This window comes from Pipra filicauda, unplaced genomic scaffold, assembly GCF_003945595.2.
Source record: "Pipra filicauda isolate LSUMZ 115617 unplaced genomic scaffold, ASM394559v2 scaffold12_size5214236_pilon, whole genome shotgun sequence".
Lineage (NCBI taxonomy): Eukaryota > Metazoa > Chordata > Aves > Passeriformes > Pipridae > Pipra > Pipra filicauda.
Genome location: NW_024103763.1, coordinates 3,362,000 through 3,379,425, shown reverse-complemented (window position 1 = coordinate 3,379,425; position 17,426 = coordinate 3,362,000). Strand labels below are relative to the sequence as shown.

At 46.9% G+C, this 17,426-nt stretch overlaps 1 protein-coding gene across 1 annotated transcript; it reads right to left on the bottom strand.

Annotated features, from left to right (window-relative positions):
• Positions 1 to 3,191: 3,191 nt before the first annotated feature.
• Positions 3,192 to 16,304, bottom strand: RS1 (retinoschisin 1). Its single transcript, XM_027738243.2, has 6 exons — positions 16,220 to 16,304; positions 8,156 to 8,181; positions 7,758 to 7,863; positions 4,938 to 5,079; positions 4,602 to 4,797; positions 3,192 to 3,483 (listed from the first exon to the last, which is right to left on the bottom strand). The coding sequence occupies exons 1-6, from the start codon at positions 16,269 to 16,271 to the stop codon at positions 3,331 to 3,333; spliced, it is 675 nt and encodes a 224-aa protein (XP_027594044.2). The 5' UTR covers positions 16,272 to 16,304; the 3' UTR covers positions 3,192 to 3,330.
• Between the last annotated feature and the right edge of the window lie 1,122 nt (positions 16,305 to 17,426).

Below are 17,426 nucleotides of genomic sequence, written 5' to 3'. Positions count from 1 at the left end.
AGCGTGAGCCGACAATGAGCGCTGGCAGCCCAGAAGGCCAGTTGTGTCCTGGGCTGCATTGAAAGCAGCGTGGTCAGCAGGGTGAGGGAAGTGATTCTGCCCCTTTTACTTCACTCTCATGAGACCCCATCTGGAGTGCTGCATCCAGCTCTGGGGCCCCCAGCACAAGAAAGACGTGGACTTGGAGCAAGTCCAGAGGAGAGCCACTAAGCTGATCACAAGGCTGGCACACCTCTCCTGTGAAGACAGGCTGAGAGACTTGGGGCCTGGAAAAGAGAAGGAAGACCTTTTAGTGCCTTCCAGTACATAAAGTGGGCTACAAGGGAGCTGAAGAGGGACTTTTCACAAGAGCATGTAGTGATAGGACAAGGGGAAACAGTCTTAAACTGAAGGAGGTAAGTTTGGATTAGATATTAGGAAGAAATTCTTTACCATGTGGGCAGTGAGGCACTGGAACAGGTTACCCAGAGAAGTCGTGGATGCCCCTCCCTGGAGGTGTTCAAGGCCAGACTGGGTGGGGCTCTGAGAAACCTGGTCTAGGGAAAGGCATCCCTTCCCATGGCAGGGAAATTAGAGCTAGATGATCCTTAAGGTTTCTTCCAACCTAAACCATTCTGTGATCCTATGTTTATGAGAGAAAGCTTGTGTATTTATGTAATTTTACTTTGGCTGGTTCTGTCCCACTTTCATAATGCCCTCAGTCACACTGTTGCTCCAACATGCTGAATTTATGCAGAGGTGGAAGTCAAATGCAATTCTAAAAGCACTTTAGGACCACTTAATTAATTAAGCCTCTCAGCAACCTTCTTTTTATATGAGTCAGAGGTTAAGTGAATTTTCAGAGGTCAATTAACAAGTGAGCTGCACAGCAAGGATCAGAACAGAAACTCCTGCTTTAGCAGGAACCATTTAGTTGAAAGCCAGAAGTAAGTCTCTTCCCCATGAAAGCTTGGAAAAGTGAACTGCAGGCAAAGGACAGGGCAAGGCAAGAAGCAAATGAACTGTGAAATGCACTGTTATGCCAGTTAGTTCCACCTTATTTGTCGCTGGACATTGCAATCTAGAAAAAAGATCTAGTGATTTCTTTGAAGTGGGAGGCTCAAAGAGTGATAGCACAGGTCCTTTCTACCTAGACAGTACTTTCTTCCTCTAAGGTTTTATTATATCCTACATATAGGATCGGTCATGTGAAGATACATAATTTAGTGAGGTTTCTTGGTGTATAATGGTGTGTGGTCCATCCATTCAGGCTGTGCATTAAGCCTGCGAGCTCTTCCAAATTTCACAGGACCTCCTGCACCTTGCCATAGGGTGCATTTCCTAAATCAGACAACTTGAAAAACCCTGGAGTGTGTGTAGCTCTTCATAGTCCAGTCACAGCAAGGCTTTGACTAGCTACAGTCAAGCTTAACTGCTTTGGGTGATATAAATATTCACTGGCTGGTGCCCAGTCCATCCTTTCGCCCTTCCATCCCCACCCCCTGCACCTCAGTCGTGCTGTGGAACAGTAGCACCAAGCCTCCTCCTCCCTATCACCATCCACCAGGACATGGAGCAGAGCTGCCTGTGCTGCTTTTAGGGCAGACACAGCTGTGTATTAACGTGATGGCAGCTGTGTCCAGGGCCTGGAAACACTTCAGCTCTCAGTGTCAGTGTTGTTAACACAAGAGCTATGACAGCTGGTGGAGAGCCCTTGCCTCGCTGTTGCTGTTCGTCAGTGTCCCTGGGGAGGCTGTTACACCATGGTGGTCCCACAGCTTGGCTGCATGAAGGACGTGCCTCAAGCTCAGTGGACCTTCTCAGTAGAGCTTGCCTTGACTGTTTAGCATTAGAAAACCACACAGTGATTTCTTACTAGGAAAAAGTATCCCTAGACCAATTTGTGGATAAGCAAAATTCCTATCCACAAATGGGGGGTTGGGGTGAAGCTAAGGAGTAATGGTGTATAATAGCAATCATCTCAGCAGATGGGAATTTGTCTTTTCTACATCCCTGTAGACTTCTTCCTATTTAATGGAGCAGCTTTCAGACTCACCAGAAGACCTTATTTTCCTGACAGATATTATTTGTGTCTATATACAGTAAAAAACAAGGCAGAAACATCTGCGCTCACAAATGAATGTGATGAATTGCACAGCCATCCAAAGGCTTTTCTCATGTTTTTAGTCACATCTCATTTGGTTTTAGTCACATCTCAACTCCTGCCCTGCACACATTCACCTCTCTGCCCACAGGGATAAGGAGAGGAGAGGCAGATGGCCTGCCACAGTGCAGTTGTCTTCATGACTCTTCTCTCTTCACTGAGACATTCCAGGTTGTTAGAAAACAGGAAAAAGGCCTCAGGTTTGTGTTACAGGTGCATGGGAAGGCAAACCAAAGCTGTCACTCCAGATCTCCCTACAACCCTCCCACATGGGAGCTGTGGGGCTGTAGTTCGTATCTAAGCTGTGTTGAGTTCCTGTGCTGGGCAGGGACATGAGCCATAGTAACCAAGTTGTCGCCCCAGGGACATGGGTCGATCATCAGAGCCTCCAGATTCCTCAGATGCTAAACACCACTGGCGATCAGGCCATGGAGATCAAACAGTTAATAAGAGGCAGTCCCTATGTCTGTGCCCAAACATCCACAGGGAGCAAAGTGCCCTGGGGCCGCTGAGATGTGTTAGTGCAAAACCAGACAGGATACACAGAGGGTTTGGCCATCTCATTCTCAAGGCACTGATGCCTGCTCCAAAACCAGCCACAGCAGCTCAGGCCAGAAGGTTGCTGATATAAGAAGACATGAGGTGGTTTGAGAGTGTGAGATCCAGGTGGGGGCCCTCATACTGGGGACAGGCCAGATCTGGCCCCAATCCTGTCTCAGGGATGGCAGAGATTGGCATGAGGAAAAGCAGGGTGACATGTCTGTCCTATGAGAACCCTCCCTGGTCCTGGTGGGTCAGTGGGGGAGGGCTGGGCTCCAGGACAAATAATCAGGCATAGACCTGCCGTCCTGAAAAGAACCCAAGCCCTGCCTTTGGACCCCATCTGCATTTACTCTGGCCTTCACAGCACGCTGTGATGATGATTTCCCCAACCTAACACCCAGGGCCAGAAGCACCATATCTCAAGGGATCAAAGCCCTGATCCCTCCCGCCTTTCCCAGCGTGTGCCCAGAAACACCCATCAGCTGAATGACCAGGCACGGTATGGAGCCATGTTTTATTCAAGATAGCTCTTCCCTTTGCAGGCTGGGCATTTACACCGCGGGACTGTGGCTGCAGCTGTGGCAGTGGTGAGGCAGGGCAGCTGCATGGGCAGACACCTCCACGTCCACCTCAGGAGACAGCACTCAGCCACACTTGCCCAGGCACTCCAGGAGCTCCATGCGGATGGCGATGCGCACGTGCCAGCCCAGCGGGATGAGGCGGATGTAGCGGGCCACGATGGGCGGCCGCAGCAGGTTCTGCACTGAAGAGGAGCGGTCTGAGTTGCCATAGAAAACCTGTGAAGGGAGGTGTGGGGAGGTGGTTAGGGGGCTGGAAATTCTGTCCCATGAGTCTGGGGTGCCTGTGCAGAATAGATGAGGAGGAGGTTCCCTCCCCTCCACCCTCAAAACAAAAGACATCAAAAATAGCCAGACCATTTTTGTCATGCTGATTTGGTTTTCTGAGTAAGTCACTTTCTCCCATTGTTTCTGCACTTTTTGTGGTTAGGCCAGACTTAATCTCACCCCATCCTATCTCACTTGCCTTCCTGCAGCAAGGCACCACATGTTTGGAATGAGCATGGTAAAATTTGGCTCTTTGCAGTTCATGAGCTGGGTTGTCTCATATGCCAATACAGACAAAAAATGTCTCTGAGTGTCCTTTCCTCATTGCTTGACCAGCATGTCACATCACCTGCTGCCATGACCTGTTTTTTGGGGAAAGCTCAGCACAGCATCTCCCCAAGGCTGCAGGAACTGATACTTCAGCAAAGCCACCAGAGCCTCCCATGCTAGGACAGGGCCATCCCCACAGATGGACACTGAGGACGCCTAGGAGGCAGCAGCTGTGGCATCCCCCAGCCCAGCTGGGCTGCACAGGCATCATTGTAAGGTTTCCTCAGTGCAATTTTTCGCTTCAAACCAGCCAGTAAGAAGTGCAGTGTGAGAACAGTTCAGTGGGCTGTGACATAACTAGTCACAGATCTTATCTCAGGGTTTTTTCTGCATTGTCATTGTGCACTAGCTCTAGACTTACAGCAAAAGGGGCCCCCATTTCTCAGTGCCCAAGCAGGGCTGGGATTGTATTGCCACAGCCGAGAAAGTGGGTTTATCATGGAGGTGCTCCCTCCTCTGCAATGCCAACTAATACCCTTGAGCTTAATCTGGACTCCACTATCATCATTAGAAATCACAAAAAATTTATTTTGCCCTGGTCAGGATGGCACTCACTTTCACCACAGAGGAAATGGCCCCTCTCTGTGCTGCCCCCAGACGTGGAGTGAGCACTGAGACCCATCCACCCTGCTGCTGCCACAGGACCCCCATTTTGGGGCACCTCCCACTGAGAAATGATGCCTTCATGTCACCAAACATGCCACCTCTCCACCAGTGGCCAAAGAGCAAATTGCACTGACCCGATTGTTCCCGGTCTGGTCCTTGTAGTAAACCCAGTTGAGGTTTTCGTCGGTGCGGTACTGAATGCTGTACTTGGTCATCCACTCATCGGCATCACAGCGACCTTGTGTGAGGATCCCTGAAATCACCTTCACCTCCTTCAGGTCGATCTGCAGCCACTGTGCAGTGTCCTGGTACTTGGAGAGCCACGCACACCTGCGGGACAACACCAGCTCTGCTATGTCCTCTACCACTGCCCTTCCAGGCAGACCCTCCTGCCCCACACTGCCAGGGTTCCCCCAGCACCCCACACCCTCTGCCCCTGGAGCCCCTCAGAGAGGCATTTTGGAACTCACCCAAAGCCTTGGCCATTGAGGCGGGCCTTGTTGGCTGTCCAGGAGGAGTACCAACCTGTGTACTGCTCAGGGTTGGAGCAACTTATCTGGTCTGGGGTGACAGAACCAGACTCAAAACCCAGGGGCTTGTGGTAGGGACACTCTGCAGAAAAGGGGAAAAAAACACCTTAAGTGACATGACTGGCTGTTTCCTGGGTGTGTTTGCACACACATTGTCAACACCTCCTGTGGTTTCACTATTCCCTCTCCTCCCTGACTAGGATGCTCTTAATCCCAGACCACAACCTGCACAGGGGCCATAGTATCTTCATTTCTAACTCTTGTTTTAATTTCTAACTCTTCTTTCTCTCTCAAACTTACTAAACTTGTTCTACCTGAAACATTTTGGGGGGAAAGGTTTTATTCAGATGTTGTAGTATGAATCTCCTTCTTGAAAGGCATGTGGAAGAAAAACCAGACTGGATCCCTCAACCTGGATCCAGCCTCCAGGCTGTCTGCCTCTGCCTGATCCTTGAGAAATGTCAGGCACTGCTTTACTTGCTGGGCTTTACCTCCTTCTGCCCCTCTACTCACTGTCTTGATTTACTTGAATGGCAAAATTTCTGAGCAAGCTCTGATCATCAAGCTTGCTTCACAAGCACCCTTGGGTCTTCTGCATTCTCTGCTATGGGGACCATCTTTGTGTCTGGAGATGGTCTTGCCTTGTGGAAAACCTGCAGATGCTCTGGTGCCAGTGAGGTGTAATGCATGACTCTACTGAAAGCTCAGGGATCTCCATCTGAGTTTTTGACTTCAGGTCTCCAGGCTACCAATCATGCCCCCACAGCTGTCTTTGGCAACAGTGACAAATTCAACATGACTCCTGCTGGCTGCAAAAATACTGGAGAAAGAAATACTCATTCGTCATTAAAACTTTCTGTGTGGGTCACCACACAGGGCTCTGAAATGCAGGACTTCGGTGATGCTGAGCACCTGCATGCTAACTGGACCTAGTTGTGGGGATTTTTGTTATGATCATTTTTTATACAATCAGGTTATCACTGCGTATCAAGATACACAGAATGAAGGTGCTCACAAGGGTCACATGGGGATTGCCTAGGCAAACATCTATATCACAGGCAGTATTTTCTAATTTTGCAGCCTGTGGAGCCCCCAAAGGTTACTCTGTACCTTTCTCCAGTTTAGCACAGTTTGTTTCATGGGTCTCAGCAGTAAAAGAGCAAGTAAAGCTCTGCGCAGCTTCCCTTGGGGGTAGGACGTTTCCTTGCCTTAGCTGTGCCTGACCAGCCAGCGTGGTGCCTCGTGTTAAAAATGACCTACACGTGGGGTGCCTCAGTGGGGGCCCAGAACCCAGTATGACCGTGGCCTCCCCAGTGCAACTCCCCAGCACTGCAGCCATGTGGTCGATGTCTCATTAGCAAGCTCCACTAGGTCAATACCGTATGCATCAATATCTCATTAACATATCTTGCTCAGTCGGTACCTCATTAACATGTTTTTTCCCATGAAAACATATAGCCACCCTCCCGCCTTCCTCGAGGCATGGAAACATCATGCTTTTTCACCACGTTAAAAGCCTTGCTCCCCTTGTGCAAGAGGTGGCTGGGCTGGGGTGGCCCCTTGTGTTTACTATTCGTTAGGCTTATCTCAAACACCACCCAACTTCACTTTTAGCAACACTAATCCGCAGACCACACAACCATAATGCAATTAGCAGGTCACCTTCTGGTGAGTCCGTTTGTACCACGCACAGGGACCCACCAAAACAGATGCCTGATGCCTGCCTGGCCAAATCAGCCAATCCAGAGGAGACCTGAGCGGTGTTTGGGAAGCAGCTGCTCCCCTCGCCATGCCAGAGGCTGCTCTGCAAACCATCGTCAGGCAGCAGGGACACCAGGCCATACCATGTTGGCTGGGCTGGACCGGGCAAGGGGAGTGCAAAGCCCCTGCCTAGGGAGAGCAGAGTTGCAGTGGCAATATTCATCATTCAGGAGAACAGCCTTTATCAGTCAAGGAAGCCTTCATTACTCAGCTGCATAATGCTAATGTGTGAGAGCACCCATCACACCTGGCCTTGCTGGGAAGCCTAGCCCTGCTCCTCACATATCTGCCATGGACAGATCAACCAAACCTGCCATGTCTCCTTCCCCTACCTTGCCTCTCAAAAGGCAAGGGTTTTAAACAGGAAGAGTATGGGTTTAGATTGGACATAAAGCAGAACTTTTTTACTGTGCAGATGATGATCCGCTGGGACAGGTTGTCCAGAGAAGCTGTGGATGCCCCATCCCTGGAAGTGTTCAAGTCCAGGTTGGATGGGGCTTTGAGCAACCTAGTCTAGTGGAAGATGTCGCTGTCAATAAAGGGGATGGGAGAGGGGAGGTATTGGAAGTAGATGATCTTCAATGGTCCCTTCCAATCCAAACCACGTTGTGATTCTGTGATTGCTTGGTGCAAATGACAGCAGGGTGGTACCAGGCTGTAGCAAGACTTCAAATGGAGAATTGCACACTGCTAAGGTTAACCAGTAAGAAAATATGCAGTAGGACCAGGCTGGCATGCCAGGCATAGGTGCCAGTAGGGAGCACTGGCCAGCATGGGCCACCCTCAGTGACCTCCCAAGGCCCAGGAATGGTGGCTGCCTCTGCCTGACGGTGCAGGGTCACCCCCTCACCTCACACCGGTGCAGCTCCCCCAGCCTCACAGCAGCTGGATTTAGAACAAGTACTGCCAAAACATGCCTCCTCTGCAATGGTGAGTGCAGGAGGGGAACCTGCTGGAGATCACCAGGCAAATATGGCTAAAAGCACACTGGTCCATTACCTGGCATGCACTCCAAGCTGTTAGTCCCACTGGACCACACCGAGTTAGGTCCTCCTTGGCAATCGCATTTGCAAGCCTTGCTGTGCCACAGCTCCAGTCTCTCATCCTAAAGGGAAGGTAAAAAACCAGCAATAAATCAACATAGTCATCAACAACAGCAATATGAGGCTAAATCTGAGTTCTGAACCTGAGACAGATGCTCATGCCTGCCCAGCCTGCTGCACCTTCTCTGAGACAGCCTAGCATGAAACATGGGATGACTTGGATCCCTTGGATTAAGAAGTCAGAGCATGTGCCTGGGCCAGGTGCCACCCCTACTTCTGGCCCAAGGCACCAGAGCTAGGCCGTGTCAGAGCCCCAGCATTTACCTGGCAGCCAAACAAGCCAAAGACACTTACCTCTCCTGGGGAGAGGGCCATTGCAGCTGGGCAGTGGGCGTGGAGAGAAGAGAGAGACAGATTAGAAACAAAGATGCTGCAAGCAAACTTTACAAAATACAATTTCCTCCTGAGCAAGGGACAAATAAATAAAGGAAGGACTGACGAATCTACCAAGTTTTCCCCAAGCTGATTGCCAGGGGAAGGTAAGAGAATATGGGCAGGAGCAGGGCACTGCCTGTGTCCATGTCTGTGCTACTCCACTGGGTTTTCTTTCTGATGTCTTTGGCATCTCCTCTTTCTGATCAGACACACCTGAATCACTCTGAGGAGAAACTCATGCCAGCCCACTTGGTCTCTGCTTTATAGCTGATTTTGCCCACATCCATTTTTTATGCCTTCCTGCTCTAGTTTCCCTGTCACATTTTCTCCTTAAAATGTGTAAGCTGATGAACTCCAAGGGTGAAATCCCATCCTGGCACTACTGCAAGTGATAAGTGCCTCTGGAGGAGATGGGACACTCTACAAGGTGCTTGGTTTGAGACCACTCACTCTGGACGGGATGGAGAAAAATGTAATGTAAACAGGTCTTCCTAATCCATTTTACAGACAGGACACCCTTTTTTTTCTTTCTTAGGGAAAACCAGTCATTGTGGTTGTAGAGGAAGAGACACTATTTTTGTAACATCTGACCTGTTTTATCTCTTGCCTCTTACTGAGCAATGGCTTTTTTATGAGCACTTTCCTTACTGAAAAGGCTCTCCTTGCTTCACAGTGAAGTCCAAAGCAGACTGTGTTAACAGCATTTGGACTGGCAGGATAGTTCCCAGACATCTATGAAAATAATTAAATAAAAAAATAGTCTCATGACTGCTGATAACTCATCAACACAAGTCAAATGTTGAATATCACTTTTTTGAAGCCAGTAGGGCATCTACAAGCCACCAGGGAACAAGCTGTTGAGCAGGTAAAAACTTGCATACAGAAGCCATGAGAAACCTGCCACAGAGGTTTTGGGAATACGGAAAGAGGTCTTTTCACCAAATGAATTAGACTCTGAATTATTCACTGAATTCTAGTTATGATTTATTCATTCATACACTGTCACTTTGCTGAGTCTAGGAAGCTCCAGCTAATGCTGGGAATTTACATCTCACATTTCTATAGCAAGTTTCCTCTCAAAATACTCACAAACACAGAGCAATTATAATCAGCTGAAATATAAACTATATACAAAGCTCTGTTTATTACTGAAATGCAACTGCTCCTTGGGTGTGACACTGAGCCTAAATGTATCAAGAGTCTGAAAGAAAGACAGCCAAGAACAAAATGATAAAGAAGTTTTAAAAAATTCCTTTCTCTAACAACAGAGATGGTTTCCTGTGCTTCAGCGTCCCAGGGCAGCATTTCTGGCATCAGGAACTTACAACATTAACCCAAGGCACTGGCCCTGGCAGAAGAAGTAAACATTGGTCTGCAATAAAAAGATATGGCTTATAGTCAGACCCAAGAGGGAGGCAGGGGGCACCCAGACCCCAACAAGCTCAGCAGGAAAACAAGGCTGCACATCTCCGGATCTGGCCTCTCGTAAAGCGTAGGCTGAGGGCCACTCACAACACTGCACTACACCTTTCCCAGCACAGATGTTACCCAGTCAAACCCTGTCACTTCACTGTGCAATGAGAAAACCAAGGCAGAGGTGTAAGCCCAAGGCCACCTCTGTGCTGTGCCACACAGGGCAAAGGAATTTGACTTAAACCAGCATAAAGGTGGTTTAAGTTAACGCTGTTTGCCAATACAATACAAACCAGGACTTTATCACTTATCAAAACTGTACCATCTTTGCCAATAAAAGAAATGTAGTGCCTCTCCTGCCTGCTTGGTGCTCTGTTTGATGCCAATTCTGCAGTGGCACTGGCACCAGGGCCATGACAACCAGGAGAGCAGGTGTGTCTCCTGCCCCTCCAGCCAGTGCTCCTGCTCCAGGAGCACCAGCTGCAAGGGCAGCTTCCTTACCCTGAAATCTGGGAGCCTGACTCCCCAGCCAGCACAGTCCTCATGTGTCCCCACTGCCCAGCAACTGTCTGAGCTCACAGGGCTCCAGGTTTGACTTCTTCCATCTGCAGGCACTTAAGTTTCATTTAGAGATGTGTGCTTGCTATGTGTTTCTTAACTTCATTTTCATCTTTAGAAGACTGATTTTTGTGCAAAAACTTCTGTGTGTTGGTTTGGGTTTTCCTTATGGTGGTTTAATGCACTTTGGCCTGGCAAAGGGGTTGGAAAAGACCTCTAAAATCATCAAGTCCAGCCACTAACCTAAGAAAATTATGTTCCATGAAGATGACTGTATTGTGGTGAAGCCTACTCTTGTGCACTATGTGGGAAAAGGGGATGTCGATTACCAGGACTGATGTAGGGTATTGCTGTGGGACCATGCTGAGCCCTTCCATAGGTCTCCTGAGTACCTCCCTTTGAGAGCCAAGATCAAAATTTGATATGTCATTGACACATGGAACTGGAAATTCAATATCTATGAGTGAAACAACAGGGAAAAAAGGAACAGTTTTCAGGTGGGTGGGTGTACGATAGCACCAATTCAACCACCAGAAATGAATCCTCCTCACAGGTCCCCCCAGCATCACTTGGGTGGCTGCACTCAGCCAGTGATGGCTGCACTCAGCCAGAGATGCCTGCTCCTGAGTTACAAGAGTGGCTTCTAGGGTTTTTAGCCTCATCTGCCAGGGGACAGCACTGCAAATCAAGCAAGGGTGTAAATTTCAAGCACAAAAGGCCTTCTTTCAAGGCAATGTTGTATTGGGTCAGTCCCACAACACACAGGGTGCAAAGCCAGTGCCAGGGCACAGGTGCCGGCGTGCTGCCCCTCTGGTTGTCCCCATTGGGCTGGGGATCACCACCCCTCACTGCATAACTCACTGATTTAATTATCTCAAACAGGAGTTCAGCTTTGTCTTTTTGAGTCAGAAGAGGTTAATTGCTAAGGGCTTGCTCCCACAAGTGGCGCAGCCATCCAACCATGGTACAGGGGAGTGGCAAGCTTGGCTTGGCTTGGGGTAAGTGCAGCAGGAGGTGGCCAAACATCCTGCCTGGGCAGCGTGGCCTGATAACCCCTGGTGCTGGGAGGGAAAGGAAAAGAAAAATGCCCTTGCCTGCAGTTGGCCAGAAAACACAGTAATTGATATATTGGTGTGTTTACAGCTGTGACAGGCACTGTCCTACAAAGGAAATGAAGAGGAAAGCTGGCTGCCAATAGCCCCAAAAAAAAGTGATGGCCAGCATGCTTTTATAGTGAGCGTGTTTGCCTTCAAGGAAGGTTACAAAGATAATTGGTAATTGTAGGTCAGACAGAACGAATTGCTGCAATTCATGGGAGAGTCATAAGTCCTGCACGGCCGCCAGGGGCTGTTGTTTTAAAAGCACAAGACTGAAAAAAAACCCCAAACATTAAAAAGCAAAAAGTACTATTTACAGCCCACCCCCCAGGACATTCAGCAAACCATCAGTTCAGTGAAATAAACTGTTATCTGTGTTTGTGGGAGGCAGGGAGTAAAGGCATGCACCTCTCCCATCCCTTCATCCTACCCTGCAGTGCTGTTTGTCCAGCACACTATCATGCACAAATGCCACCCGACAGGTCAGGATTTAGGGACCAGGGCTTAGGCAAGAACCAGAGGATGATTTTGTGCCAGAGCACCTTAGTGAGGTTGGGCTGTAGCCCAGGCCCTGGGATGGCCCCACTCAGGACCTGCTGCTGAGCAGGATGGAGGGGAGAGATATTCTAGGGGGTGGTCCAGGTTTGCGTGAGAAAGAAAAGAGATAGCAAAGGTAGTCCTGGGATGCCAAGATGGGGAGGACACAGGTTTCCTGAGGTGGAAGTGGGATAAACCAGCAGCCACAACTTAAGGCTAGCTGGGAAAATAAAGGGGCAATAAATAGCAAGGAAACTCAGCTGCTGGCATTTTAAGGACAGGAAAAGGTAACTGTGTGTCTCAGAAAGTTTGTAATCATTAATAATGTGGCTAAACAAGAGTAAGAAAGGAGGAAGATAAGTGTGGACAGAAGTAACACTGCTAAAGGCTAAGCACATTTTGATATGGTAACTCTGAGAAATCATATTCACTATCCTGACCATAATGCCACAATACCAATTCCTCTTTTAGTGTGTCTAGAATTAATGACAAATGTACAAGCATGAGAAAGCACATAAAAAATATAAAAACAGAGAAATAAACTATAACACAGAATAAATGTCAGTCACTCAACTTACTGGAATAAGTTCACATAAACTTGATCATTGTAGGAAAAGTATGTGGAAAAGTTTAATTATTTATTTACTTTATAATTTAGGTGTCCTAGAAGCTTCAGCTGGAAAATAGTTAATGTTGTCTCTCATCTCTGCAAGCAACATCTCAGTTTAAAGTCTCGGAGAGATGAGTAAAATGACTTACTCCCCTCCCAGTGGAGAGCAGTCCCCTCCATGGTGCAGCAGTGCTTTCTGGGCACTGTGGTTCCTGCTGCATAGTCACCTGCTTCCCTTCTGCACCTGCGGGTCATGGGGCAGGGCAAGGGAAAACAGCTCAAAACTCAGAAAAATATGACTGGAGCCCCAACAAAGATGTCACAGAAACGAAAGATATAGCTGGACTGAATGGCACTGTTTTTATCCATGCTTTCTGAAAAGCACGCCATTGCAAAGCCCTCTTTTCCCTGAGCACCACATTAGACATCATCAGGAAGCAGAGTTAGGTAACACAGCCTGTAAAGCAACACAAAGGGTTGAGACACTGAAAAAAAGCACTTGGTGGTCTGTGCTCATTGGGTGCTAGTTTGTGGGTTGCTATATTATTAACCTAGGCTATTTTTACATACCAGCCCTGAAAATCGTGCCAGGCGAGTGAGGTGACTCACATCAGGTTGCAGAGCCTTGGTAACAAGGTGCATTTAGGGAAGCTGCCATATCTGTGGTGTTTTCCCAAAGGCGCCACAGGCAAGGGCCCCAGGGACCCCTGCTGCAGCTGTGGCCGTCCCCAGGTCCCCTTGGCAAGAGTAGCCCCCCTGTCCAGTTGCTTGGTGATTGCTTTTGTTGATTTCCCCCAGGGCTTTTTCCATGGTTATGCTAAGCAGCCTCAATGGGACCTCGTGTTGAGCAAACAGTATCTCTATTTCTAAAGAGCATGGGGTTTAAACGGTCCTTGGGAGCTATGCTAGCAGGCAGAGACCCCTAGGGCATAGGCAGATCTGTGTCCACCAAAAGACACTGGGAGTCAGGCTGGGTGCCCGTCCAGGGATGCCGACCACCTAAAGCCACAGTGGCCAAAATGCTCAGCCTGTTTCCCCCGTAGATGATATTCTGGCCTCAGCACCACCCAAGAGGGCACCAACGCCCCGGCACACATCAGCCTGCAAGGACTGACCTCTGCTGATCACTGGCAGGCACGGTCAGAGCCAGAAAATGAGGGCAAGAGGAGCAGCATCAGTGTCAGCCTGCAGAGGGGAGAAGGTCTCATACTTTGTGTTAAGCTTTTCTCTCAGGCTTTAACTCAGCTGTTCTTTTCCTCCATTTTGTGAGGATTTTTCATGGTTTTATTATTTTAATTTCCATTCCATTTTCTTTACTTGAGTTATTTTTATTTGGTTTCCATTTTTATTCATTTGTATTGTGTGTCATTTAATATTTCTATCTCGTATTGGCCTCATAAGCCACCAGCGTGCCTGTAACAAATGTGAATAGAGCCTTCCTAAATCTTCATTCGTGAAGCCTAGTCATGACATGACATTTAATATTTACTAGTTATTTGAACACGATAAAAACCATATTTAAATAATGACAATTATTAGTATTTAATTAATATTAATTTCTCTTTAACACCTGCTGGTCTTTTATGTTGTGAAAATATCTGGAAAAAGATTAAATAAGTGGAAAAAATCAACCTCTCTCCCTTTTCTTCTTTTTTTCCCAAAGTGTTCCTTTGAAAACTTTTGCCAATTTATGATCTTACTGTCATGTTTGCTCCTTCCTGCTTAGAGCTACGCAGAACTAGATGCATTGATTATGCCAAAGGGCAGCACTAAAGGTGTTATTTACCATCATCCAAAGGCGGGTTTGAGCCTTTAATTTTGGTTTTGGGTTGGTTTGTTGTTTTTTTTTTTCAAAGCTACAAAAAAAAACGGGAAAAAAGAAATCCACTCAAACTGCTGAGATGTGCTTATTCCTCAACGTGTAGGGAGCACGGATAGAGTAATGCGGTGCAGGCATGTCACATTCAATGTGCTAAAAGCACATTCATGTCAATCCGGAGCTCGGGGTGCTCTCCCTCACCATATGGAGGGGGCTCAGCAGCTGCTGCGGCTCTCGCGGCAGGAGCCCGCCTGCTGCACCATATGCTGCTGCTGCTGCTGCTGCTGCTGCTGCGGTGTCCCCGGCAAACACAAGCCCAGCCGAGGCGCAGGAGCTGGGGGTGCTCCTCTAAGCCACTTGCTCTGCCAGAGAAAATAAGCTAAGCAGCTTATCGTGACATCAGTGCACGTAGCTCGGAGGACTGACCTAGCAGCACCTTCGTGGTGAGAGGGAAAGGCAGGACTGTGAGGGGGACCTAGGCAAAGGGTCACTGCTCTCTTTTTATCCAGAGGAGGACACTTAGGCCATGAAGCAAAGAAAAACAGTAAATTAAGTAACATAGTAAATTAAGAAAATAAATTAAATATCAAAGGAGTGATGCCTTGAAAGTGATCCTGCAAGTTATTTTTCACTGCAGGCTCTCCAAAAATATCCTGATGTGTAGGTGTCTATTAAAAGCAAGCTGTGTCTGGGATTCAGAGTAAGGCATGAACTCATTCCAAGGACTAATTGCAGTTATGCCACCCAAAGGGAAAAAAATGCTGGAGTCTGGATAAAAACAGTCTTCCAAGAGGCTTAGGCATCAGTAACTTTCCCAAGTAAAACAAAGGAGAGAGGAGAGATAAAGTATGAGGAGAACATACAAATATTTGCTGTAAGATTAAAAGGAAGACCTATTAATTAGACAGAGTGGGGTACAGTCAAACATAACAGGATGAAATGAAGGCATGGCTAGTTGAGTAACATTTACTTTCCTACCCATGAAAATTTGTAGATCAATGTATTAAGTGGAAACACAGAAAGATAGAAAAGAACTAGACAAATCAAAACAATGAGAATTCAACATACATGGGGGAAAAGCTGGACTGTCTGATTAATCTTCTCCTCACTCTGACAGATCACACTTGATTCACATGTTAATGTTGGTAGATACTGCTGAGCACGTACCAAGTGCAACCTTGTTTAAGATAATAGCAGCTTTGCCATTGGCTTGGATGAAGCCAGAAATTTAAACACAACCCAGAAAATTATGTCCCTGTTCTATACTGCTGGGTTAATTAAAATGGAAGGAGATTGTGACCCTGAATTTTCTGGCTTCTTCTAGCCCCTGCTTACCTGCTTTCGTTGCTGCCTTTCTGCAAAGTAAATTTGAGAAAGCCTCAAAATTGATAAATACCTTTCCCATTTTCTTGACTTATGATTGCATTTTGTTCTGAAAGTGCCTTTGGAAGTCTCTCCCAGGCCAAAATACCTGAAATGGCCTTTAAAAAAAAAGCCAATCTTCATCGGCAATCTCTCGCTGCTAGAGAAAATGATCAGCTTTTGATTAATCAAGAGTTTTGATTAACGAAGGAACAGTCTTTCATGTTTTGCTGTACCTCATTTTTCAAATCAGCGTTATTATTTACACACTGGCTCAGCTGCACTACAATTTTCTTTGCAAATTCATATTTTGACAAATTATATGGCAATTTTTTTATACTGCAATTATTTTGTGAAACAGAGTTTTGCTATTGAATATTCATAAAGCTGTAAGAACACTGCTCACTCATGTACATAAATTGCACATCTCCTTCACATTTTGCCTTTCCCCAAATTATTATGCTTCCATGAGAATGTAAAGAGAGCTTGCTCTGTACCCCGTAGCCCCTGGAAGACGAAAGCATGGATGTAACAAGAAACACAAAGAGACATATCTGAAAGTGCCTCTCAGGAGGCAAAGTGCGTACCTTTGTACCAGAAAAGAAGAGACAGCAGGACTCTTCCCATCTTGAACTGCATCTTTTCCTTCCTCTGTTGTGAATAGCTCCTTAGTGTACTGCTTGGCTTGATGGGAAGGCATGAGATTAACTTAAGCATTGCCTAAGCACCTTACTCTCCTTCATTCTCATGATTTTCTCAAGCACCATCAAGCCAAACACATAATTCTTACCGTCAAGCTCCATCCTAGAGGATGTGTCATCTGCAACAGTTTTTGAAAGGTAACAAGTATTGAGGTACTGACACTCTAAGCATGAATCTGAATGAGTATGTAGACATATGTCCAAATAAACAAGGATATACCTATGTAGAAACCACATATACCCCCTACAGAAAAGCAGATGACTAAAGCTTATAAAAGGTACGTAGTATATATTGTCTATTGTATATAATAGGTATTCACTGACTTCCACCCCAATTCTTTACCTCTACACTATCAATGCCTTTCCTAATAATAGTTGCATGTTGAAATCTGCTCTGGCCTTATTGCTCTTCCAGTCACCTAATTGTGTGGGGCTGAAAATGGCAATCAGTAGATCAAACAAAAATAGCACTTTTCAGTTGTTTACTTGCTAGGCTGTAAAAAACTCAACCCAAAAATGTACACCTGCCTTTGCTAACAGTTCTACCTATAGTATCCTCTCGACAGGCTTAAGTTCAAGAGTAATAAATTTGATTTTAAAATGATTGAAAGGTTCAAGATAACAGACTGCTAGTGATTCCAGTGGATCTTGCACCCGTTCCTCCAATCTCTGCTAATTATGTGCAATTAGCAGTGAATTTTTAATGGAGGCTTTTGAAAGCAATTGCTTCAGAAGCAGCTTGGTTTGTTTCAAAAGATCACAGACCATATGCACTGGGAATAGATTAATGTGCTGCATAGATCATGTAGGCTGCTGTGGAGTTAAGCTAATCGTGTCTCTAGTCTTCTGGTCTACATCCATTCAAAAAATGCTGTGCAAACAAGGATGCTGACTTTTCAAAAATAGTCCCCTGGGTTACAAATTTGGCATGCCCTGTAAAGGGGTTGTCAGGTACAACATCCCACTGCAGTTACACTTCCAGCACCAATACATCCCAGCCTCCCCAGAGCATGTGACATGGATGGAATGAGTCTCCTGCCAAGGGGCCTCACTGCTTTGCTCAGTTCAAGGAGTTTAACCTTCTCAACCCAAC

Excerpts from the sequence above, each read along its gene's own strand:
- RS1 (XM_027738243.2), bottom strand. The coding sequence starts at position 16,271 with ATGCAGTTCAAGATGGGAAGAGTCCTGCTGTCTCTTCTTTTCTGGTAC. Across the intron at positions 7,864-8,155 it reads TGGCCCTCTCCCCAGGAGAG|GATGAGAGACTGGAGCTGTG; the intron begins GTAAGTGTCTTT and ends CCTTCCCTTTAG. Across the intron at positions 4,798-4,937 it reads CTCAATGGCCAAGGCTTTGG|GTGTGCGTGGCTCTCCAAGT; the intron begins GTGAGTTCCAAA and ends GTTGTCCCGCAG.